Source organism: Anneissia japonica, unplaced genomic scaffold, assembly GCF_011630105.1.
Source record: "Anneissia japonica isolate Jap-2015-1 unplaced genomic scaffold, ASM1163010v1 scaffold287584_len476085_cov161, whole genome shotgun sequence".
Lineage (NCBI taxonomy): Eukaryota > Metazoa > Echinodermata > Crinoidea > Comatulida > Comatulidae > Anneissia > Anneissia japonica.
The window spans coordinates 162,363-189,067 of NW_022693058.1; the positions used below are offsets into that span (position 1 = coordinate 162,363).

Here is a 26,705-nt window from a genome sequence, read left to right on the forward strand (position 1 = left end):
TCCCCAGGGAGGGGAAGAGGTTCCACATTGTGCATGTTTGTCTCGTGTTCAATGAACGGGGATAAGTAACAGACCTCCGGTTGTAAAAAAGGCACTAGACCATGATAATAAATACCCTGTACATTAATCTGGTGACTTTGACAAGCACTGTATTAAATGAAGGTTAAAAGTGAAATACGATACTTGTTGTCACAACATTTGAATAAGCCAACAACATTTTCTTGCCAACTTTCAAAATGGGAAACAAAAAAACTATGCAGAATTTCAGAACAAAATTATTTTTAGTTGGAAAGCGGAGTTTGCATGCCAAAATTTTCAATTCCATTATTTTCAGAGATGAAGTCATCCTTTGTTGCTAAAATATTTCTAATTCAAATCACTTTTGGTTGATTAAAGCAATGAGGTACTTATATTTGCCAGTAAACATTCAACGTGTTTTTTTTTTTTTTTTTTTTGTAGCAAAAAAGGACAGCCTGCGAATATATAATTAATGAGTCAAATAAAGGCAGAGGTGTATCCAGGATTTTTTCTGGGTGGGTCGAGATCATAATTTTTTGGACCTTTTTTCACAGTGAAATAACAGCAAGATGTGATTAAAATGTCAATACAATTTGCTTGAAGCGGATGGCAGGCTTAGTTTCAGAATTGCTGGAATTGAGATAGATTACGTCACGCAATTGGCAAGGTCTTTAGACTCATTGCTGGTACATCATCATTGGTTTTTCATTTATGTCATTGTGAAAAAACCCCTAGAAAAAAATGTTTTAGGGAAAAATGTGGACTTTTGAACATTTTTTTTTGTTGGGGGGGGGGGGTCGTACGACCTTCTCGACAGCTCCTTGCATACAACCATGAAAGGAGATTAATTAACGTTAATTGCTTAATCACTTTATCTGGTACAACTAGAAATACTCCTCAGGGAGGAGAAGGTTCCACATTGTGCATGTTTGTCTGGTGTTCAATGACCTGGGATAACAGACTTCTGGTTGTAAAACAAACTGGTGACTTTGACAAGTACTGTATTAAATGAAGGTTAAAAGTGAAATACGATACTTGTTATATCACAACATTTGAATTAGCCAACATTTTCTTGCCAACTTTCAGGATGGGAACAAAAAATTACACATAATTTCAGAACAGATTATTTTTAGTTGGAAAGCGCAGTTTGCATGCCAAACTTTTCAATTCCATTATTTTTAGAGATGAAATCACACTTTGTTGCTAAAATAGTTCCAATTCAGATAACTTTTGATTGATTAAAGCAATGACTAGGTACATATCTTTGCCAGTAAACATTCAACATTTTTTTGTAGCAAAAATGCAACGTCTGCGAATATACAATTAAAAATGTATTGTCCCATTCTAAGTACCAAAAAAATCATTAAAATATTTTTTGAAATTAACTCGCCCATTTTGAAGTAACATAAGTTATCAACTTGAACATAGAAATTAGTGTATTTAAAAAATGTCTACCCATCAGTCACTGGAAGTGTTTTATCATTTTAATTATAATTTTTTGGTTTAAAAATCAGGGTACACATATTTTAAATTAAATAAATTTTATGCACAAGTTAATAATTTGTATGCTATTGAAATATGAGCAAGTTTATTCCTAAAATTATTTTTTATGATTTTTTACATTAGCTAGGGACAATACATCTTTAATGAGTCGAATAAAGGAGACTAATTAATTGCTTAATCACTTTATATGGTTGCTTAATTATTCACTCCTCATCTAATTAATTGTTTTATATCAGTTGTAAAATCCATTTTGTAGAATAAACACTATTTGTTCCGGTTTAATATTTTGCGGAAAGCAAAGAAAGTACAATGATACATTAAACAATCGAATTGTGTATCAAGTAATTAATTTTAATTATATATTCATTCAACCATAAACTTGGAAACAATTCATAATTCTTAATAGCTTATTGACATTCAATTATTTTAATCTAATTATCATGTTTGTCCTTAATAATTTACCTCATTATTTTTGTAATTTCATTAACTGTAATAAATTCAATGTTCTGGTACAGACTAGGGCTTTGTTTCAAAACAGCATGCAGGCAAATCCTAAAAGAATATGATGAAATAATTTAAAAAAAAAAATTAATATAGGACTAATTACTATAGTATGAATGTGATTAACGTTCAACTACAGTAATGAAAATCAACCTGATATAAAGAAATGAAGGAATAATTGAGAATTGTTCTTAGATTCTGCTTTTAAAAACATTGGGACCATTACACAAAAAATAAAAACACACTAGAGTCAAGGTGAACCCTTTTAAGCTACATTTGAAGAATTGTTTGAGGGCAGCATACTATGAGGAAAATTCCACCGCCTGCTGAAATAGAATACTAATGTTACTTAATAAGTTAGAGTCCTGTTCGTACTCTACATGTGGAAGCAGGCTGGCGCAGCGGGAACGGTTTGGTTTTCCCAACCTCAAGGTCAAGCATTTCATTGCTCGCTGTGCTTTTCATTTGTGTCCCTGCTTCTCTCCACCCAGGAGTACAAGTGGGTTACTGGTGGGGCTGCCTGCCACCAAGTTGCATGGCCAAGCGGTTAAGATGTGTCGGTCGTTTGAGTCGTGGCTCACTCGTCTATGGTTATAGTGGTGGAACAATTCGGATAAGGACAATAAACCATAGGCCCAGTGGACAGAACTAGCTTGTGAGCACTTAAAAGAACCCCAGTACATCTTTCAAGACAAGTAGGTGTTACCCCGGAGTACTACTGGTCCACAAAGCCCCTGTTGTGAACAGACGAGAGTACAGATGGTACTGGTTTACCAGGAAGCTCAGACATAAAGTCATCATTAGGGGAGAAGAAAGTTTCTGTACGAGCTGGTCTACACCTCAACAAGTACAATAATCCTCATATCAGAGAGTCCTATACTCACTGGTAGACAGACAAAACACTTGCCCAATGACTACAATTAAAAAATGCTTTGTAACCAGCGGAAAAATCACTATAGAAGCAAAAGTAACCTGTATCCATGGTAGAAATCACGAGGACTAAGGCAAATTTAATTTAAAAAGCTTTTTCGTTTTCTTACCTAAAACAGCACACTCATAAAAATGTCCATGTACATGATTTACAAGAGTGACTTTTTCTAGATATTTAAGACAAAAATAGCTCTGATCTTCACCTATCTATTTCTCAATGACATATCAAAATGATAAGCCATGTGGAAAACTCACAAGTGAAGTTTACAACAAGCGTGCATGTGTGGTATTGCAAGAAAGAATGACAAAAATATTGAAAAATATATATTTTTCAGCATTCTCCTTCTTGTAAACATATTTCTTAAATAAGATATGACATATTGAATAAATATATTTGTCAAACCTTATTTATCCCTCACTCACCAAACATACTTAAAATGAATAATACAAAATCACATACTTGATAAAAAAAAAAAATCAAGTTAAAAATAAATTACAAATATTATTCACAGAAAGGTGTTTAAAAAAAAAAATTTAAATCTAAGGACTCCTCAAAGGGTTCCTGTATTAAGTCGGTGGTACATACATACACTGAACATCCATCATAAATGAAAGTTTACTTTCCCCTTTAAAAAATATAACTTAATATAATCATCATAAAATTCTTATTATACAATTTACCAGCAATTCTATGTACATGATATGCAAGGATGTGTATGAGGCCAAGTTTGTAAGGATCTGTCTATCTGGGGTATACATTTGTGATGATCTATGTGGGAATGTATCTGTTGAGTGTATGGGGTAAGCGTAAGTTTGTAAAGTATCCTGCTGTGACTATGGGCCTGTAAGTATCTGTGATGGCATATGTTTATGAGTATTTATCTGGGAAAACTTTTGAATGTGTATGTGAGCAAATGTTTTTCAATGCATGTGGGGATGTATTTTAATGTGTTTAGCGTTGTGAATGTGTTGTGCCTGTTTGTAGGTATGATCTATGTGGGTTTGTGTGTGTATGTGTGTACAGGTCTCTGTCAAATTACAAACCCCTCCAATTAAAGACCACCTTTTATCTTTATTATTCTAATTAGAGACCAAAGCTACTAAAGACCATGTAAACCTCAGTCCGAAATGTGGTCTTTAATTGGAGGGAGACCTGTATTTATATTTATATATGAAATACAGTATGTAAATTGGTAAAATACTATCACAAAAAAATTGTTTGTATTCATTTATGTTTGTACAATACCTTATTTTTTTTTGGTTTGGTGTTTTTTTTTTTTTGTTAGCATTTGTTGTATGTGTATTTGCAGCATTGTAAGGGTGTATGTAGTGGTGTCAATTTGTATGTACGTAATGCCTGTTTTCCCACTAGGCGAATTTATTCGCGCGAATCGACAGTGTTGGTTTGCTTCCTGAGCTCTGATTGGCTGCGCATTTTTTTCGCCTCGCAAAAAGTGTAAACAATTCGAACTACCAATTTCGCTGAAGCAAAAACTCTGATAGAAATGTTATTGTGCATGAAACAACGCTTTCGATTCGCATGAATAAATTTGCCTAGTGCAAAACCGGCTTTAATGATATTGTGTATATATATATATATATATATATATATATATATATATATATTTCTTTACTAGGATATATTATTGGTGCTGTGTCTGTATCCACTGTGCTACAAAAATGATGGCCACTATTGAACAAAAACATTGCACTTGTTGAATTGTAACTTGATTTCGCTGACAATCACTTGCTTCGAATTAAGTCTTCAATCTGCAAATAAATTAATAAAATTCATTTTAGTTAAATATTTCATTGATTCAAAGTAGTAGTAAGGTTTCATAAAAGTGCTTGCTGAATTTGTATATCACCATTATCAGTATGATCATCACTGTCGCTCGTTGTCATTGTCAAGGTCTTTGGTGGCTCTAGGATATATTTTCTGTGGGGGGGGGGGGGGCTGAGCTGTCCGACAGGGGGACTTTGGCTCGTAGGCCCGAGCTGGAGGAAGGGTTTGAAAGGGTGTTCCCCCTTCCAAATGAGATTTTCTTAAGAATAGGAACCTGGATGGCCAGAAATGACACTCTCTGATTGTGACAGACATGTGTTGGCTTGGCGTGGGCCTATTTTTATGTATATTTTAGTCCAACTGCCCTATGAGATCTGGGGGGGGGGGGGGGGGGGGGGGGCCTTGACCTGTCCGGCACCACCACTGTCGTCCTCCTCCTCGTCACATTTACATCCTATGAAGCCCTATCAAATTTTGTTTGACAAGAACTTGTGTCATGCCTAAATATGGTCATGATGACATCACATGATGACCATATATAGGCACATCATGACCATATATGAGGCTTGCCAATCCAAAACCAGTGTACTGTCGCTAATTGTTAATCTGAGTAATTAGCATTAGAATGTGACAGTATTGTATACCTTAGCACAGAGGAGTCGTAATTTACTCATAACTTTGGCAATAGTAAGTCGATTCCAGTAAATGATCCATCATTTTAAAGCTTATACTTTGTGGAGCATAAAATACATTAGAAAGTCAATTTTCATTTTTTGGTCACTGACGCTGGCTTTAGGATGGCAAGCCTTATATAGGCAAATAATGACTTTATATGGGCATACGACGGTTTTTTTTTGTTTTTTTTTGCGTGGACAGAGATTAACTGAAGTTTACCTGCTGCCTGTACATGGATTTCACATCCTGCAGATCTAGCCGCAGTTCTTCAACCTCCTCCGCTTTCTCACCATACATCTGCAGAACCGCATTGTAACGGTGCTCCAAATCCTGCAAGAAAAAGACCAATCCATCAGTCAATCAATCAATCAATCAATAAAGTGTCAACAAATTAATCAATCAAATGTCAACAATACATGTCAACAATAAATGTCAACATATTAAGAATTAATAAAGCATTCAGCCAACTAATCAGGTAAGAAAAAATAAATAATCGAATAAGAGAGGTCCCAAGTCTCCAGTAACTGGACCTCCCACACTCCTAGATTTAAGAACATCCCAAAAAATAACTTATCTCCCGCAAATTCACGATATTTGCATGTTTTTACTACTGTATTATCAATTGTCTCCCAAAAGTCAGTACCGATGGGTATAACACCATGCACAGCAAAATAAAATTAGATGTTAAAAAAGCTCATTAAACAGGTGTCCCAGCAGTGGCTTCTTCAAACTTGGGACCCCTGGAATAACATACCAATCAATCACTCAACCAGTTATGCAATATCAGTTTTATATGTGGCAAAGACAAGCCAAACCAATCACTCATCGCAAAAACCGATTTTCAGTTATTAATAAAGTGTTTAACAGTAAATTGAGAGTTATAAAATGGTATTAGAACCATTTACATCCGACATTTCCTTAAGAAGTTACAAGCGTTAAAACATAAGCTGTCTAAAGAACAATATTTGAGAAATCAGCCTTCAAAGTTTATGATTTCGGGCATTTCTCAGGCAGAAACCATCACCATGAATATGAATATTCAAAAGATAAATATATTTTTAAATTGTGTAATATTTAGAAACCTTAATGCAAGACTTTTATATCTTGTTCCGAGAACTTTTTTTTTTTTAAAGAAAAAAAAAAAATTTTGTTGTCAAAGCAAATAGGTTTGCATGAAAATCAAATTTTATTGGTGAATGTAAACAGTGTATTAATGGAATAGTTAAATTCTTTAAATTTATACAATTATGAAGAAATACACATTACTTATCAGAAATTTCAAGGGAGCGGCAGGCGTAATAAAAATATAGAAAAACTTCTATCTTTTTCTGAAATTTCCATTTGTGGTGTGCTAATTGGCAAAAAAAAGTTTAGTTTCATTTGAAATAGTCATTATTGGTGAGCAGCAGGTTTACTAAACAAGGTATAAACAAATTCTCACTTAACTACAAATGTTTATTCATCTTTGAACAGTACTGTACTATTATTAATTAATTGTATCAAATTAAAAAAAAAATTATTAGACAAATGTACATATTATGATTACCACATTATTATATTTTCCTTACATTCAATTTTCGGTTCAGGTCTGGCAGTACTTTGACCTCCTCTTCTAATTGTTCTTTCTGATTGGCTAGATTTACAATCTCTTCAGCCATTGACCCCCTGGTCCTCTCTAATTGTGTGATCTCTCCCTGGAAAATAAAAAATCAACATTTAGTTAAACAAAATGTTTATAAATGTGGTAAAGACAAGCCAAACCAGCCACTCGTCGCAAATCGTGTTTCAGAGATAATGGCCTAAACATGCTGAAATGTCATAATTGTTGATATCTATTTCATTGCACTAAACTAACCTTTACTACATATCTATACATCATGATAAGTTGTTATTTTCCTCATTTTCAATGTTAAAACAACAATTTTTAACAATTTGGTGATGGTTTCTGCCTGAAAAAATGCCTGAAATCATAAACTTCAAAGGCTGATTTCTCAAATATTCTTCTTTGAACAGCTGTATGTTTAAACACCTGTAACTTCATAAGGAAATGTCAAATTTAAATTATTCTTTTACCATTTTATAGTGCTCATTTTCATTTTAATAACTAAAAATCGATTTTTGCAATAAGTGACTGGTTTGGCTTGTCTCTGCCACAAATTTCTTTTTTACTTGGGACTTGACATCAAGAAATGGAACTTAGTGTACATGAAAAAAGCAACAAATGACACTGATAAAAATAATAGAAAAAATAGTAAAAAACTAGTGAATGAGAAAATGTAAAAATACAAAACATTTGTGACATAATATGCAATAGCTTTCATATATGAAAAGAGTCACTTAAGTTCTGCTTACTTGATACAGTGTTATTTCTCCTTCTCTTTGCTTTAATTGAGATTGTAAATTCTCCATTACCGATGTTGCTGATCCCGCAGCAACACTATCATACACGTTTGAAATACCACCTGTGATAGAAATTGTACGCTCCAAAATTTCACCCTGTAAAACAATATTTTGTTGATGTTACATGACTTGGGATTGCCGTATTAAACATAAGGATGAGGTGATGGTTTTTTTTTTTGGGGGGGGGTGGGAAGAAATGGGGGTGAGGTTCTGTTTCCTAAAAAGATAAGCCACCTATAATTATGGGGCAGAAATATCAAGACTTACTGTAAACCCCATAATTTTACAGTCATCCTTCATCATGAAAATTAATGTTGCAAAATTGAACAGCATATCTAAAGCCAGTACGAATAGCCTAGGCATCCAATGAATTGGAGCCAAACTCACCAAAATAGATACTTTTATATAATTTATAATCATATGTATTATTGAAAAAAAGAAAACAGCATTAATTGATCACAAAATCATGAAATTTATAGTCATAATTACACCAATTTCCAACGTAGAAAAGGTTCAATTTAAGGAGACTGCTTTACTATGGGATGGGAGATACCATTTAAGGGAGAGGTGATATTTTATGAAAGGATGAGTTACCTGAGATGGGGAGAATATTAATGGAGAATGGTGATGGTGATGTCGCTCATCTTTGGTTGGCGTGCTGGAGCGAGACGTGTGGCTGTGTGAGCTATTACTGTCATAATCCTGTGCTCGCTTTTCCTAGATATAAATAAGAAAAATACCATAAATTATAATACAAAGAAATAACTCCAAAAAAACTACTCCGAAATGCTGCGAGGGTGTCCAGTAATGGGTAGTTCCACCTATCAGAATAAGTAGTAAATATCTGCCAAGCCACAGGGCTTGTATGGGCTTGACCTTATCCCCGGGTTCATGGTAAATATTTTTGCATGTTATATATACAGGTATACTATTTTTTTAATGTTTAGTATTCTATCCCATCAAGCTACAAAATCAAAGATCTTACAATAACGAAATAGCGCTCTCCGCGATTCTACATGTAACAAACCGAAGCGTCGATGTTCAGTAAAAAGCAATAGAAATTAATTGTAATTGAGAGAGGGCATTCTAGTTGTTATTCTGGTTGTTTTCCAGATTTTGCATGTATGATCACGGATGCCAAAGTTAAAAAGAAATTGTAATTGAAAGAGGGCGCCCTACACTGCGTTATTACAGAATTTTCACACAGGAATCGTGGAGAACTCTATTTTGTTATTATCTAACTGTATTTTGCTGCATGGGGTGTTATTCATGGCCAGACAATTTAAAATTATAAAGTTGCAAAAACCATGTATTCGTAAAGGATTTGTACAAAACAATAAACATGCACATGTCTCAAACAAACAATTGGCAATTTTATTGATTTTCATATGGTTACATGTTCAAGAGAATTGGATTAATGACGTGATATTTAAACTCAACAACTTAACAATTTTGTAGGGAGTTGTTGCAGGTGTGTTACAATAATGATTTCAGAAAATGTCTGGGGCTTCCTAGACACTATAGTGCTAGTCAGATGTTTGTTCCACCTTTCCATGAATTCTATAGAAAAGCCTGCTATGATTCCATGATTAGAAGGATATATAATAACAATACTCTTGTAAATGCTGTTGTGAAATCTTGCATGTATGAGTCTAAAATGTATATGAACTGGATGAGACACTTGGAACACCTAGTGATTTTATTGTAGTCTATTGTAGGCCTACCATTATTGTCTCTTCAAAATATCAGACACCCGAACACTGTTTATGTGGATTTTTATGTGCTTAACTGTTTTTTATATTCTTTCTTGTAATGTGTTTTTATATAACAACCTGAAATAAAACTGAAATTTAAATTGTATGTAGTAAAGATACCACTTGAGTATTGTTAATCCCCTAGTTAATTACCAAGGTTAATTACCAAGGTTAGTTAGCGGGCCCAAAATCATTTTCATTTTTCTTTCATGTTTCTACATTAGTGGGTCGAGAGCTCAGCTCTGGGTGGAGTGTCCTTACCCTAGGCAAAGTCAATGAAAGTCTTTAAATGAAATATAAACAAATAAAATAAATTTTAAAAAAAATTTAAAATCCATAAACCAGCAAACAGGCATTCAATGATCTCATTTTACTAACACTGACGTATATACCCCAGTGGGGATTCAAATTCAATCCTGGCAAAGTGACATGGTCTTTCTCACAAGCAAAAATGGGTCCAATCCTCAAAAGTCTTTAATGATTAAATTTACAACACCTCTTATCCTTATCAAATATGTTGAAAGTAAATAAGTGAAGTAACAAAAAAGATTTTAAAAAAAAGAAGATTTAGATGAATAACCTATAACACCATATCCATTATTAATTTTAAATTATTTGAAACGATTAAACATATTACAAATAAATGTTTCCATGTGAAAATAAAAATAAACATTGAATGTTAATAATAATAAACTCACTTATATATTATCAAAAAGGAATAAAATGATTTTACAAACTGAACATCAATGACAAATGTAATCTTGTGCATGACAAATATCCAAGGTTGTTTTCATGCAATAAACGAGGGCGCTCTTTATGATAAGAAAAATATGATAGCATGGTGACTGAGTGAGTAACTTACAGACTGGAAACTAGGTGCTTCATAGTTGTAGAATTTGAATCTAGATGTCTGGGTATAATCAAAGGTTGAAGGTTAAGAGAAGATGTGTTTAATTGGAAAGGAAGCCCCTCAACTCATAGTCTTGGTAGAATAATATGAATCTAATGAATGTCTGGATATAACCAATATATATAGAAAGATATATTTTGTTTAAAATGTATTCCCTTACAAATAAAAATTATTTTGATAAAAGAAATTCCTCTCCCTGTACAAGATACATGTTTGTTGTTGTGTGTCCTTGTGCAAGGCACTTTATCTGCACTGCCTCCCTCCATCCAGGATTATAAATGGGTACCTGGTGGGGTTGCCTGCTCCTGTGTTGATTACCAGTAGCAAGACTTAAAGCATGTGGACCCAATGACCAGGGAAAAGAACTGCGCTTTATAACCTCAAGGAAGAGGGACATTATAAATGTCCATACCAGTACCAGTACAGTTTATTAATATCTTCATTGTTCATCAGCTTAAGGCATAATTGGGTTATGTGGGAGAACAATAGATATCTACTGAACAGGATACCCAGTATAAAGAAGACAAAGCTAAAACAGTGGAATCAGACCAAAAGGTACCATTTATAAATATCAAAGACAGATGGCACAACATGATCTCCATCCTTCTATGCAAAAGACAGTACGACTCAATACAATGAATTAATCGTACTTAGACATGAGGCTATTAATCAAAACCAGATGGCAATACCTTTTCTTTGATGGTGTCTTGTGCAAGAAGGAGTTTCTTGTGCTCTGCTTCAACCTTCATCTTCTCAACCTCCAGCTTCCTCTCCAGCAGCGCTTTGTCCTTCTGCAACTCCTCCAGGGCTTTAGTATAAGTTGCACGCTGGGAATCCATCTGAAGAGCATCACTGCCGGAGGTAAAAGTGTAAATTTAGTTTAAAAAATGGTATCATGATGGGAAAAAGCAAGGGAATACAACTCAAGATTGAGGTGATGTGTAACTGAGATGGTTTCCAAGTATGTTATTGTCTTAATAGTTCATTCTGGTCATCTAAGGTTTCAAAAGGATTGCATTTCTTAGGTTTTTATGATGAGATTTAGTTTATGGAGCATCATATAATGCCATCTTCTATCTAATTTGAGTGTATGTGGTGCTGGATGTCTTACCGATCGACTGTGTCCTCCAGTGTCTGCAACTTTGACTTCTCCATCTCCAGTGCTGTTAGGTACTTTGTCTTTTCCTGTCTGAGCAGAGCAACCTGCGATTCCAATGATGCTAATTTTGAGTTGACTTCCAAGGAGCCTTCTGCTGCTAGCCGTTCCTTCTCAGTGGCAGTAGCTAACTGGGATTGGCACTCTACAAGCCGCTCTGTCAGGCTTTTCTCCACCTGTTCCCAGGTGCTTGACTGGGCGTTGAAGGTAGCTTGGAGGTTTTCAATCTGCCGCAACAGAGGTTTGGTTGCTAGAGAGTATGCAATTGTTAATTATTAGTAAATTACATCATAATCAGCATAGCATCATCTATCTCAACTTTAACATCATAAACATCAGTGCCATCACAATCATCAACAATAGTCATCATCAAAATCTCCACCAATCATTACCATCATGATAAAACTATTATTTCCAACAGTTACACTACCACCTTTAACTTCCAGCATCTATTATGACACTATACTAGATAGTAGAAATCTATTATTAATTTTCGTATCACCTGCTGAGACATTTTGACTAAGTTCCTGGTTCCTATCCTCTCCTTCTTGGAGGCGCTGTTGTAAGTCACCAATTTCCTGCTTCAACCGGTCTTCTTTACGAGCATATTTCTGGTCTGATCTTGACAAACTCATCCTTAAGTCATTTACCTGCAACATGTAGAAATAATAAATCAATCAATTTGTTTATCAAAGTCTAGGCAAATGTGTAAAACATGTACTATAATGGATGGATGATGGATGGATGGATTTATTCGGTGTAAACACCAAGGATAACCCACAAAAGCCTAAAAAAGACTTATTTCCAGTGGGGTCCTTCTGTGGTGATTAGGCAGTACACTGGGAGACTTTCCCCTACCCTTTTCCAAATAGTGTACCACGTTCTTTAAGGTGCACATGGGCTGTAATGCACACAGGACCAATGGCTTAAATGTCTCATCCGAAAGACGGTATCGTAACTTTCATTTCAGTCTTCCAGCTGAAACACAAGATCCGTGATGGGAATTAATCCGGGGACCTAGAGATCTCCACGGTTCAGCGCACACACAGTGACTACCCCCAGTTAAGCTGACTGAGCTAAGCTGCTAATTGATTATTGTTCAATCATTGTTCAATCATATCAATAACAATTTTTTGAAACATATTAATATATTACTCAATTTTGTAACATTATACTTCAACTTTTATTGATAACAATTGCAATAAAAGAGAAATATAAATATCTAATAAGAAATCTAAAAATCTAGTATAATAGTATTTCAAATTGAAAATATATTTACTATAATACAGTATACTTTTTACTTCAAAAATGCATTATTATTTATTAGTTTCATGTTTTTAAACTGCTTTACATATACCTGTAGTGCTAGCGTTTCCTGATCCATGCGAGACTCCTGTTGCGCCCTCTCTAGTGCTAACCTTAATGACTCTTTAGCGTTCATTTCAGCACTCAATTGGCTCTCTTGTACCATACTATCCTTTGCTGCTATTTTTTTGTTCAATTCTGCTATTTCTCTAAAAGAAAAATGCAAAGTGTTCATTTTAAAATTTTATATAGAAGTGTTGGTCTATAAACTAAGTTTTTATTTTGTGAGAAAAAAAATAATCGCAATAATCAATTATTATATGATTACTTGCAAATATAATATGAAAATATTATGACTATAACATAGCTACTATTTTCGATTACCAATGCCTTCATAACAATCATTATTACCAATACCATTATTAACATCATTATCAATTATCATTTATTATTATTTTTGATAGAATTATGGTTATGTTACTATAACCTACCTTAAGGTGAAATTAGACAAAGAAGAAATTAGAGAACAATTAACAAAACGACTCTAAGGGGAAAATAACATGAAGTTGCGGGGAAAATAACACAAAAGATATTCCCCTTAAGTCCAATTTTATTTTTACCAGTATTATTATCAATAACTATATTAATAAAATTACCATTTCCATTATCAATACTATTCACCATAATTACTTTTATTATGAATATAAAAATGTGAGATTAACAGTACAGTAACATCTCCCAATTATGTATCCATGGGGTGTTTTTTTATATTTAGCTGATGTAACATTTTATGCTATTTTCAAAGACTTTTAAATACAGTTTTAAGTGTATTTGTAGTTAAAAATAATCGTTCCCAATGACATCATCGCAGCAAACTGAGTTTGTAAAATCGAGTGTTTGTAATTGGGAGATGTTACTGCACTTCACGGTCTAACAAAAATTCAATTAATTCTAGTTTTCATCCAAACAGTGGAAAATTTAAAGTTTCATGATGAGTTTGAAGGTCAAACAGTGATCAACTAACTTGTATGAAGTGTCTAGTGCTGCTTGTGTACTGCGGATCTTCTCTCGAGATTCTTCGACCTCTAACCTCAAAGATTTTACCTCCTTTTCTTGCCTTTCAACTGCAGAATTTAATACCTTGATGCCCTCTGTTAGACAAATAGAAATGAAAATGCAAATCGATTACCATAATACAGGTGTACAAATGGACAGGTGTACCTTCCAGCTTGTATACCTGTGGTAAGGTGAATGGGTGTACTTTGGAATAGGTATACATGTCAACAGGTATACTTGTGAACAGGTGTACATATGAACAGGTGTACCAATGAATACAGGTTCGTTTATGAACAGGTGGAACAGGCGTACCAGTGAACATAGGTCCACCTATGACAAGGTGAACTTATGACATGGTATTCCTGTGAACAGGTGTACCTATGGACACCCTATGTAAACAGGTGTGTATGTAAACACGTGGAACAGGTGTACCATTGTGTAAGTGTACATTTGCACAGGTATATCTATGAAAAATCAGAATGCCACTCCTGCAAATACGAATATGCTTACCTTTGTTTTTCTTTTCAACTTCTTCCTTAGCATCTAAAACTTCTTCAAGGTGTGTGACCCTTTCTTGTGATTCTTTTAATTGTTCACTGAGAGAAAATGAATGCGAGAAAAAAATGAATAATTAGATTTTAGTATCAGAACATTATTCTGGTCAATAGCAATAACTTTAGAAGCAACTTTAAGACTCACTTTAAAGACTTCAGGACTCCTTCTGTCTCTTTCTCTTTGCTGCGCAACTTTTTTATGATCTTGGAATTCTGAAGCTGCTGCTTGGATAACTTTTCTCCTTCTGCCATCAATTCTGTTATCTGTTCATCTTTCTCTTTCAGGTCCTCTGCCATCTTGGTGTCACCTTCCCTGAAATCACATAATCAACAGAATTAAACATGTGAACCATTTTATGGTTCAGGAATGGGCAAAGTTGGTATGAAAAGAACATCAAGCATGACTGGTGACGCATTGTAGTAGCTTATATACAAATGAACATAACCTGACTTGAAAACAATAGATGACATATCAGTGGACCTCAGGAGATGTTCACTAAATGTTTTGATGAGCAGACCCATGATTCTGAATGACAGGGAGACCAAAGGCAGGTGGAACTACTGTTTTGGAATCTATCTTTAATAGTAATAATTAGTTATTAAAAATGGGTGCTCTTTGAAATTTTCCACTCTGTAAATTTTGAGTAGCATAGAAGCTAAGGGGCTCACATGTCAGTGGCGTGTCCAGAGGTATTAGGGCGCTTTTGATTGCACGATGACGGTAGGACGTAGAACGTAATGACGTCAATAATAGTCAACATTAAGGTCACCTCGTTGAGTAGATTCTGGAATGCAATTTGGCCAAATCTACGTATGCAGAGAACGTAGGATCCCAGGTAGAATGGTCACGCATGAGTGATTCCGTTCTAGCATCGCGTCGTCGCACAAATCGGAAGCTCCCTATTAACAAAATGACACAATGGGAAAAGAATTCGTCGCTCACATCACGAAACTAACACAATCAAAGTAGATTGTGTTAGTTCGTGAAATCACAGTAGCGCGTCAAAACGAGTGCGTATTGGTTGTCAAGCAATTTTGTATTCTTTACCACACAAAAAGTCCTTAACGACAACAGCGCGTATTTTGACGTGCTTTTTTGATTTTACGAACTAACACAATTGAATTTAATTGTGTTAGTTCGTTATGTGAGCGACGAATTGTATGGATGACAGATGGGGAATGAGGTGATTTTTAAGATTTTGTGTATTTTTTTTTTTGCATAATAAATTCTCATTGGTGTTGCCTTGAAGGAAGGGAGTAAAAAGTTCAGGTATTTTCTAATTATAGCACTTTTTCACAGCATATAGCTACCTCAATTTTTGATCAAGGTCTAGAAATCGAGTGTTCATTGTTCAAATTAGGGGAAAAGGCACAACATATGACCCACTAGTAAACTAACAAATGTATATTTTCATGAACCAAACCTTTATGACACACCCATATGTTAACAGGACTACAAGATCAAACGTGTGATAAGGATTGTTCGTGACACGCTATTAAACGATCACAAGATTGCCATTCAGGAGAGCTCACAATGCGGAAAACTTCATGAACTATGACCTAGTCTCATTATGAAGTTCATCATACTTGCACTGCTGAATGTTAGCCAGCTGCTAATAGATTTACATGGACTATATACGTCTAGGATATCAAGTGGCTTATGTAAACACTTGTTTACTCAACGGTATTTAGTCAAGTGTTCAGTTACTATCCTCTGTTGACAACCTATCATTCGTTTGTCCATAATAACAAGTGAAACATATTGTATATTTCAATGATGGCACTATTCCAATAGATTAATTGAGATGATGGAATGTTCATTATGAGGCATTACAAGAGAATATGCTAACGGAAGGTGGAAAAGAAATTGTTGCTTTTATGACATTACAATACACTATTTACCTTTCTTTTAACAACTTTTGGGTTGACGTCAACTGCTTTTTCAGACTGTCTCGTTCCTGTAAAAAAACAAATAATCAAGTCCTGCCAGCTGGTATTGGTAATAAAGTACACAGATTGTGTCAATTCCTCAGCTGTTTTTCTAGAAATGACTGACGACAACAACAGACATCCAGTGTATTTATCCTGGACTTTTTAGATTAAGAGACATGCCTGCATATTAAAATTACAATACGTTCGATGCAATAAACTTATAAACATAAGAACTATACAAAATGCAATAGCTAAGTATAATTTAAATGGCTATGGCTTGTGGATAGAGATATCAGATAGCAATTACTAGGTGTTAGGGCAGTGGGAGGAGGGGGAATTTATACTAAAGGAACTGAAGGTTACACCACACTGAGATCGATGACACTTCCTACCTTTTGAGAACCTTGCAATTTAGTCTCCATTGATGCGAGTCTGTTTGTGAATTCTTCTGTTAAATTAGTAATATCTTTCTGTTCTGTTTCACGCAGCTCCTCCACTTGTTTCAATTGACTGAAATTTCAAAAATTATATAATATCAATAAAATCTCTATAAAAGAGCTTAGTCGACTAAACTGGTAATAGCCATTGTGTGTGTGCTGAACCGTGGAGAACTTTTAGCCCCTCCGGTTCGATTTCCCTTTCCGTCCTCTTTGTACTTCAGCTAGAGGGCTGAAATGCAAGTTACGATAGTCCATCAATTTTTGGATAAGACGTTTAAGTTGTTGATTCCGTGTGTATTATGGCCTATGTGCATGTTAAAGAATGCAGTACACTCAGATTCGAAAAAGAGTAGGGGATTGTCTCCCGGTGTTCTGTCCAATCACCACCAGAAGGACCCCACTGGAAGTATGCTTTCTTCAGACTTTGGGTTATCCTTGGTTGTTTACACCAAATAAATCAATCCAAACAAACAAGTGTATATGGCTAGGAACAAGTTTGACAAGGATAATGGTGGTATTTATACAATTCAAGTATCATTGTTGGCGGGGATATGTTTTACAATCAGTTGAAAGCTAGCAACATAATGGAATATATGAAGGGCGCAATTGTAATATTTTTTAGCTCCCATGAGGAGCTCTAGGAGTAATAATAATAATAATAATGTTATATTTATATAGCGCATATTGCACATTGCCCCTATGTGCTTTACAAAGAAATAATATAGGCCAACTGGGAAAATACCCTGCTGATTGATTAATTAAATTAATAGATCATTTTTGTATGGGCAGCCACTATGGCCACTAGAATCACCCAACTGATTGATTAATAGATGTTTTTGTATGGGCGGCCTTTAGGGCCAATATACTCTATTGCCTCTATTATACTGACGTCATTTTTTAAAATTTATCAGATTCAATACAAAGTAAATATATCTTTAACAACAAAAATTTACTGATATTACTAATTGCAAGTTATACTTCATTGAACACAGAATTGCAAATAACCAGAGACCATTAGACAATAATAACTGGAAGGTACAGGCATTGAATTTATGATACGCAGTTCACTAACTTTTTAAGTAAAAAAAATCCACAGGATAATGTCACAATGTGGGACTGAACAAAGATTTAAAAACTAAATGTATAATATTGTGAAAAAATATATGTATTTAAAGTGAAATGCTAACACTAACAAGTGTCTTTGTTAGTGTTTGAAATGCTAACACTAACAAGTGTCTTTGTTAGTGTTAGCGTTAGCATTTGACTTTACTTTTTCATTCTTTCGATACCTTACTTTGATTATCTGGGAAATCTTTAAAAACAAACAGTAATCTTATCAAATTTTAAAACACATTGTAAGACATTTTTTTTTAATTGAAGCACTTTCCATGTTGGTATTTTAGTGTAATACTAATTATTGTATTTTTCCCCCCTTGTTTAATAATTTTATCTTTCACTGATATTTAATTGTTACATTAAACTGGACCATATGGTAGATCAATTTTAGTGTGCTTTGTCAATTTTATTAATTGTACATTAACTTTCACTGAATATGTATCCTGAATAAATATGTTGCATAACTGGGCTGAGCGTTTGGCTGAGAGTTAATGTTACCGCTTCTTGCTGTGTAGACGCTTGTTCAAAATAGGCCAGCATCGGGTTTAAATTGGAGTCCGTCTGATCTGCTCCTTGAAAAACCCTTGCATGAGAGTTAGGCGGGATAATTCTCAATGTATGTTATTTATTGGAACTGGAACTGCACTGTGGCTTCCACAGGTAACCAGCCAAAAATTCCAATTTCATTTATGTGGCAAAGACAAGCCAAATCAGTCACTCCTCACAAAAAATTCATTTTTAGTAATTAATAGTAAAATGAGAGCTATAAAATGGTAAAAGAATTATTTAGATCTAGCATTTCATTATGAAGTTACAGGAGTTTGAACATACAGCTGTTCAGAGAACAGAAATTACCCTTCAAAGTTTATAATTTCAGGCTTTTCTCAAGCGGAAACCCATCACCAACTTGTTAAAAATTGTTGTTTTAACATCAAAAATGGTGAAAACAACAAGCAGCATAGTTAGTTTAGTGCAATAAAATAGATTTATAAATGACAATCCAGCATGTTTGGGTGACGAGTGACTGGTTTGGCTTGCCTTTGCCACATATTTGGAATTGGACAAAATAAAAAAATTAATTTAATTTTTTTTAATTTAAAAATTCTTAAATTGATTTTTGGATCTGTTGTACAAGAAAATGTAAACAAGTAACCATTAAATACCTGTAAATATTAACTAAATAATAAGGAATTATATTTTATTTGCATAATACATTTATATGACCGACTCATGTTCATGTAGGATAAAAAAAGGCTGATGTAATATTAATTTAATTATGAGAAATTGCATATTGCGGAATCATATTACATGCTTCACATATAATATTAATAAAGTTGTAAACACAGAAACACTTGATCAAAGGCATATAAGCAAGACTTATTAAATAATTGTTGGAAAAAGCATTATTTAGTGTAAAGCTGAAGTAATATTAATGTAATTCTCAGAAAACGCATAATGGTCAGGTCAATTTAATATGCTTCGCACATAATATCAATATGGTAGGAAGGAACAAACAAAGAAACATGATCGAAGCTAAAAGCTGGGCATATAATTAAATGATCATACACACCCAAACAAATCAAATTGCATAGTAATTACACAATATACCATCTGTGATATGCTAAAACACTAAAATTTTATATTACAATTGCATATTTGCAGGGGCGGCGCTAGCGGGTGGTCTGGGGGGAAAAGGACCCGGCGCTTGGACCCCCTGTCGGGGAGAATTTCCAGAAAAGTCATCATGGAAAAATCAAATCTCGAGTGCTCGAAGTACAATTTAAGCACGCCTTAAAATACTAAACTGTCAAATTTTAGGGATTAAAAACTGCAGTGCTATCGTATGTTGTATATTATTGCAATCGTATGGGTTGTAGTGGTAGTGGTTTCCTATCAAATTATCCTTTTTCAATAAAGAATCCCATAATTAACACAACATTTTATTATAGATATATTTTGTATTCAAAGAATTTTATCTAGTTACTGTATACTTAGGTTTAGATTTTTTTTTTGTTAAAAAAACAAAAAGAAAAAAAACTGTTGTTAGGAAAGCCTTTTATAGTGATTTAGTTCACTTCTTCGGTATTATTGTTTTTGTGTTACTATTGTAATCAGATTTAAACATTATTTATTTTAATAAAATAAGCCACATGAAAAGTGTACCATTTATTGGCCAGAATGTACAATACAACAAATACTTCCATGACATCACACTGTAAACAAATTACACGATGACTACACGATGTTTGGATTTCCACATGCTAACTATAATCGGACAATAAACAAACCTCACATTGACCTTGCTATAGAAATGTGGTTCAAAGAAGGTATACAACGTGAAAAGTAAAAACTGAATGCCTGTTATATTGTTGCCAGTTAATATATTGTTCAAAATTGAAAACATTTAGGCTATGTTCAGTGTAGCGCTTAAGCAAGACTTGACTAAAGGATGCTGAGTTTCATCCATGGCTTGAAAACAGTCGACTATTCCAGAAGTGGACATTTTAGCTAAAAACCTTGGAAAATAATTATATATTCAGTGTACTAGAAATGCTTTAGAATCTAAACTGTAATGTTTTATGACTATGAAAACAGAACGGAAAAAATTTTTAAAATCCATTCATTCTTTATCATACCCACAAAAGAACTCTTTTTTCTTTCAGTAAACAAAATGGAAATGGAAATCGACTTGTATAGTGCCTTACACAGTTAAAAATGGTCTTAAAGTGCTTGGAGAATATGAAAGAGAAAATATGAACTATCCTATAACTAGTAACAATCTACCAGAGAATCAAATTAAGAACGAGCCAGTATCACTGCACTGTTGTCCAGCAATTTGAGACACATGGACTGCTGGAATAGTAGGACTCCTCAAAGGCGACTAATCTAACCTATCCTATAGGAAGAAACTAAAACAAGAAAAAATATAAAAAGGATTTTGGCGAGTCGGATGGCGAGTCGAATGGCCGAGCAATTAGCAGGGGCGCCGCAAGCTATAGCCATAATATCGGCGCTGGTTCGAACGGCACGCTCGCCTACGGTTCTGATGGTAGAGTCTTCTCGGATAAGGACTATAAACCGTAGGCCCAATGTATACAATGGCTTGTGTGAACTATAAAGAACCCAGTACATCTTTCGAGACGAGCAGGGGGATGCCCCGGTGTACTGGAACAGACAGCCCCTGTGGTGGAGGACAAGAGTTGCTGGTACCGGGTAGCACAAACACGAAGGGACCCTTAGGGGCGAAGAAAGTCATTGATCGAGTTCCTAGTCCACATATCAAGCGCCCTGAGCACCTTACATTAGATGGATATGTGTGCACTACATAAATCTATGCTATTATTATTATTATTTTACAATGTTAAGATCATCTTTCAATAATATGGACAACAAAAATTTAATTTTTAACAAGATTTTTGGCCGACACAGGTTTTTTTGACCTACTAAAAGATACCTGTGTCGGCCCAAAATCTTTTTAAAAATTAAATTTTCGTTGTCCATATATTTAAAGATGATCTGATCATTGTATAATCCTTTTATTTTTTTAAATAAGGTTTTTGTATAATTTTAAGACCTTGTTTACTAAATGAAGATATTCAAACTCAAATGATGAAGACAAATTATGATGAATATTCATATAAATGATGATGTCATTGAAAACGGCAGTTAAATCGCTTTCACTTACCTGCGAAGGATGTTATTTGTCTCTTGATTATCAATAGCTTGACTGCTGAGTGTCATAATCTGTCGTTCTCTTGCTTGCAATATTTCTGCTTGTTCAGCTAATTTCTAGAGGTTAAGAAAATTGACATAATTAGGAAATAAAAATTCCCATATCTTCATGTTTACCATACATTTTGTAGTAAGGGGGGAAGAATGTTTGCACAGTGCATAAAAGTAGTATGTGAAAATGTCATCATCACTAGCTCATTTTGCACACGGGCAGATTTAGGGGCTCCCCCGGCCTTTTGGAAAGTCAAAAAGGAAGAAAAAAAAGAAAGAAAAATGAATATTGATCGTCTAAAACGCCTCAGAGATTATTTTCGGGCATCTAGAAAACAAAACTTTTGCGGGGAAATTCCCCCCGGGGTACTAAGCAATAGAAATTCACTCCACTCCACACAGTAACTTCATTATCAAATGAAAGTTTTCGTTCTGAAAATATTATAATTTTGAATACTATAAAAGCAACAATTTACATACTGTATACAGTAAATAAATAAAATAAATTATCAAATAAATAAATAAAATAAATATCTTGTCAATAACTATAGGAGAAATCATGAGCCTAATTGCAATTACCTTCAGTAATTTATCCGATTGTAAAGGATCTTGTGTCAAAGGTGAATGTAAATTCGGGTCCAAACCTCCTTGAGAATTTTCAACACTTTCTTTTGGTTCTGAAGTGTCTGCTAATGAGAATATAACCGATATAACATTTGAGGTATGAACTCAAAAATATTTTCCACAGTAATAAAAATTTCAGAATAAAATATAGATGTTTAAACTATTTTATGTTCAATTCAACCCCTGATGCAAAACATTAACAGAAGATAAAAAAATGAATAAAAATCAAAAAGTTACAATCTACCTGTGTCATGTAATGGTCCTGGAGTATCTGCATGCTGGGCAACTTTCTCCGCTACTTTTAACAACCCCTCTTCTAACTTCATTGTCATTTTAGGCGGAGATTCTTCACTGCTTCTGTTATCTTCACCATTTTCATCACTTCCAAGCGGTGTTGGTGTACGTCTACCACCATGATCACTATGACTTGGTGATGATTTCTCCGACTCTGTATCGGCAGAATATGATGGTGAGAATCTTTCTGAAAGAGTTATTGGTGCCTTGTGCAAGACTGCATTCATTGGGATACCTTCCTGCATTTCGCTGAGCTTCCCATCAGATATCACACTGAAATCACTGTCAGGACTTCTCTTTCCGTTTGAAGAACACGACATATTCTTCGGAGATGAGACAGCAGATGACTCTCGCAGATCGTACACCGATGATATCTCACTTCCATTCCAGTCACTGATCACAACAAAATCGCTATCACTCTTAAGGGACATGTGGTCATCACCAGCATCAGATTGGTCAGATTTTCCATCAGATGGTGACTCGCTGGACCTCCTATGCAACTTCTTTACATCATCATTAGCTTTGTCTTTGACAGTCTTCCGGTGCTGAATCTTGGGTTTAGATGCATCAACATTATCAGAGCTAGACTGGGAATGATCATCAGAATCAGAACATTTCTTTTCAACTGGAATGTCGGGATCCTTTTCCTTCTGTCTTTGCTTGGCATCAGGATGATCTTTTCCTTCACTCACTTTGAGTGCATCATCACCATCTGTCTTTAAAATATTGTCTCCTTCATTTTTTTGTTCTTCTAATTTATGGGTTACTTTCTCTTCATCTATTTTCTCATTAAGATCCACCTCTGAAAAGCTTTCTTTATTATTTTGCCCTTTTTTACTGACAATTTCTTCAACATTTTGTTTTCTGCTTTCTTCACTCTTCAATTTGAGTAAAGATTTTGTTTGTTTTGTCTTTGGTCCTGAGGTTGATCTGCGTAGTGGTGAGCGGGATTTTACTGGTTTTACTTCAGGAGATGAAGAGCCCGATTCGAAAAACTCATCAAAAAAGCTATCAGAGCTTTCACTTGATTTAGCTGATCTCACAGACGTTGACGAAGTTGATCGCTGTGGAGTTTTAGTGTCAGTTACAGGACTTGCTCTTGAGCCTGAAAATAAATATGTAAATTCTATATTTAAGTTTTCATTTTTTATTTTCCCCTTTTCATTCATAATTATTAATGTTGACAAGTACAGTGATATTATTTATAAACTTTGTTTGGTTTGGAAAAAAACATCATGGAAGTGACATCTAGGCCTAGGCCTACTACATACAATACATGGTCTTCAGACAAACCTTTATTACAAGTTTTTAATTACTCAACCAAGTATTGGGTAGGGCTAGGCCTAGGCCCTAGGCATACCTACCTGTACTTTTCTTATTAGTCGCACCCACTCCGACCTTACTTTTTTTAACACTAGCTTCTGATTGGGTTTGGTTCTGATCGTCGTCGTCAGCATTTCCGCCGTCGTGAATGTCAAGCGCACGATCAATAGATTTTTGAGCGTTGGAAAGTGCTGCTTTTGCAAAATTAGAAAAACTAGAATCAAACCAACTCATGATTAAACTTTACGAAAGTTTATCAATCGATAAACTACCAAAATTCATCTAAACATGGCCTGTTTGTGGCCACGTACTTGGCTCCGTGATGTTATGTTTGTGTATATTATTTGACCTTTCATCCATGTCCATTACATCCTCGTCCAAAGAAATTTACCAGATAAATATTATCTGGTAGGGTGGTAATATCCCTTTGTTTTTACCGTAAAACAGAGCACACATAAATAACTTTCTGGCTTTATAAATGACGAGTGGAAAGAAACTGTTTTCTGACTGTTTAGATAGCCTCGCTAGGCCTACACATCCGAGTTCTTTTGTATTATTCGCCGCTTTATAGTACAATCATCTTATAACGCACTGGGAACTTCAGCTTCCCCAGTGGCTCAGTCGGTTAGCGCGCCGTACTTATAAACAGTACATGGCTTCGCCTTTACTACTGCTTAGGAAATGCGGAGGTCGAGAGTTCGATCCTCTCCTGGGGAACTATTTTTTGGCGCCATTCTAAATTAATAGACCTTCTGTTATTATCTTTACCATTGTATTTTTCTTATATATTTATTGTAATACTATCATTTTGAAGTCTGATTTTTTGGCGCCATTCTAAATTAATAGACCTTCTGTTATTGTCTTTACCATTGTAGTTTTATATAATTATTTATTGTTACTATCATTTTGAAGTCATGAATACTTATTCTTTTGTTGGATAAAATGATATCGATTGATTGGTTACTGGTTGATAGGTATTGATAATAAATATACTAATCATTTTATTGTCAAATTCCAAATAATTTGTTACAGAAAGTTATATTCTTTATTCTATTCCTCACACATAACTTATGTAATTACCATTTTTTTTCTAACATTATATGCTATATTTAACTCACAAATCATTACAGTATACTCATAGGTACAATCTTTTTTGAAATTAAACTTCCTTTAAATATTAAGTTGGTACTGCATACAGGCACAAACAAATATAATAAATGTTAGGGAGCGACTAAGTAATGTTCATTCTTTTAATGATTCAATATTTTTAAAGATTAAACTTCCTTTAAATATTTATTTGTTACTGTATAGAAACGGGCGCACACAAATATAGTAAATTTTAGGGGTACTGACTAAAGAGTACTGACTAATGTTCATTTTTTTTTTAATGAATCTAACATTTTTTTCTTTTAAAGAAACAGCCACTTAAAATACAACCTCGGAAATTTTAATAAATCTTTGAACGACTCATAATTATAATATGTACATTAATCTTTTATTTAAATTGGAAGGATATACAATTATGTACCTAAAAACATTCATATTTTTGTTTATATTTATATAAAAGAAAGTTCAGACAATGCATGGTGTATATTGGCAAACACTGACATGGTTTCACAATCACGACAATTGAATATTGAAAAACATTTTTTTTTGTTTGTTTAGTAGTTTTCATTTGTCTGCCTTCATTTCAGTTGTAGGCTATTTATCATTATTTTTGATTTACTTTAAGTTACTTCTGAATTTCATGATTGTAAACATTTCTTGTTATATTTACTGTATGTACCAGGGCTTCATTTGAAAACAGTGCCAATCACTGAATGGATACCCCCTGGTTAAAGAAAGCTTAAATAAATAACATCACCATCATCACCACCACCATCCCCTGCTACCCTCATCATCACCAGCATCATCAATGATGTGTACAGGGCCCTTAGTAAATAGAGCACATTTTAACCCCACTAGTCGGGTGTTTGCCAATTAGTGTATCAAAGTTTATGACCTATTCACTGTCAAATGATGTTGAGTGAGGCATAGCTAGTCCAGTTGCGCTACTGTATTACTTTCAGTGACCCTGCTTGCAAAAAAACCTGCTGTGATTAAGGTATGTAGTAAGCTCTTTATAACTATAACTGTAATTACATACTGCCAATAATATAAGGGTTATGTACACCTAATGAAACACCAGCATCCATCACAATTACTCTCATCATCATCACCACCAACATCTTAACTATCAATAGAGACCACTACATTCAATGCCACACAATCCTACCAATTAAAGTAAATGTTCATACACTTGTGTGTAGCAAAGAAAACGATGATAAAGTCAAAATCAAACCAAGAGAGACATATTATGTTTCAATTGCAATATTTATTGAATGATAAAATATATAAAACATCTTTATATACATCTGATCTTTCAAATTACTGTACTTAAACTGGTCACTCTCAACTTTAAAAATCAAATCCTCTAAAAAGGATAAACAAATAGCATTAATGGAAATATATTTGCATCAAAATTGCTACACGATTGAAAAAAAAATATTGGTTACACTATAGACTATATAACATTTACATATTTCTACATAAATTTAATAAAAATGGTATTAAAATAATTGAGTTTGGCAAGTAACAATTTAGATGATGATAAAAGATACTGAAATATATGTATGTATATATAATGTATACATAATATATATATA

At 34.1% G+C, this 26,705-nt stretch overlaps 1 protein-coding gene and 1 non-coding gene across 4 annotated transcripts; one reads left to right on the forward strand and one right to left on the reverse strand.

Annotated features, from left to right (window-relative positions):
* Positions 1-1,851: 1,851 nt before the first annotated feature.
* On the reverse strand, positions 1,852-24,462 carry LOC117100614 (TATA element modulatory factor-like). 3 transcript variants are annotated; one of them, XM_033240400.1, is made up of 19 exons: positions 24,042-24,462; positions 22,628-23,782; positions 22,339-22,445; positions 21,722-21,825; positions 16,873-16,990; positions 16,451-16,506; positions 14,694-14,861; positions 14,505-14,590; positions 13,963-14,089; positions 12,991-13,147; positions 12,136-12,283; positions 11,589-11,883; positions 11,167-11,329; positions 10,430-10,477; positions 8,408-8,530; positions 7,766-7,909; positions 6,982-7,107; positions 5,633-5,743; positions 1,852-4,722 (listed from the first exon to the last, which is right to left on the reverse strand). In XM_033240400.1, exons 1-19 carry the CDS (start codon positions 24,232-24,234, stop codon positions 4,696-4,698), a joined length of 3,456 nt encoding a protein of 1,151 aa, XP_033096291.1. In that variant the 5' UTR covers positions 24,235-24,462; the 3' UTR covers positions 1,852-4,695. The 3 variants fall into 3 exon arrangements, with proteins under 3 accessions (XP_033096291.1, XP_033096290.1, XP_033096292.1); XM_033240399.1 differs by having other exon boundaries at positions 22,339-22,448; positions 24,042-24,461; XM_033240401.1 differs by lacking the exon at positions 10,430-10,477 and having other exon boundaries at positions 22,339-22,448; positions 24,042-24,456.
* Positions 24,463-24,606: 144 nt separating this feature from the next.
* On the forward strand, positions 24,607-24,717 carry Trnai-uau. The gene is made up of 2 exons: positions 24,607-24,644; positions 24,682-24,717. It is a non-coding gene; the product is annotated as a tRNA-Ile (tRNA).
* Positions 24,718-26,705: the final 1,988 nt, after the last annotated feature.

Excerpts from the sequence above, each read along its gene's own strand:
- LOC117100614 (XM_033240399.1), bottom strand. The coding sequence starts at position 24,234 with ATGAGTTGGTTTGATTCTAGTTTTTCTAATTTTGCAAAAGCAGCACTT. Across the intron at positions 21,826-22,338 it reads AATCGGATAAATTACTGAAG|AAATTAGCTGAACAAGCAGA; the intron begins GTAATTGCAATT and ends CTTAACCTCTAG. Across the intron at positions 14,591-14,693 it reads GGAGTCCTGAAGTCTTTAAA|TGAACAATTAAAAGAATCAC; the intron begins GTGAGTCTTAAA and ends ATTTTCTCTCAG.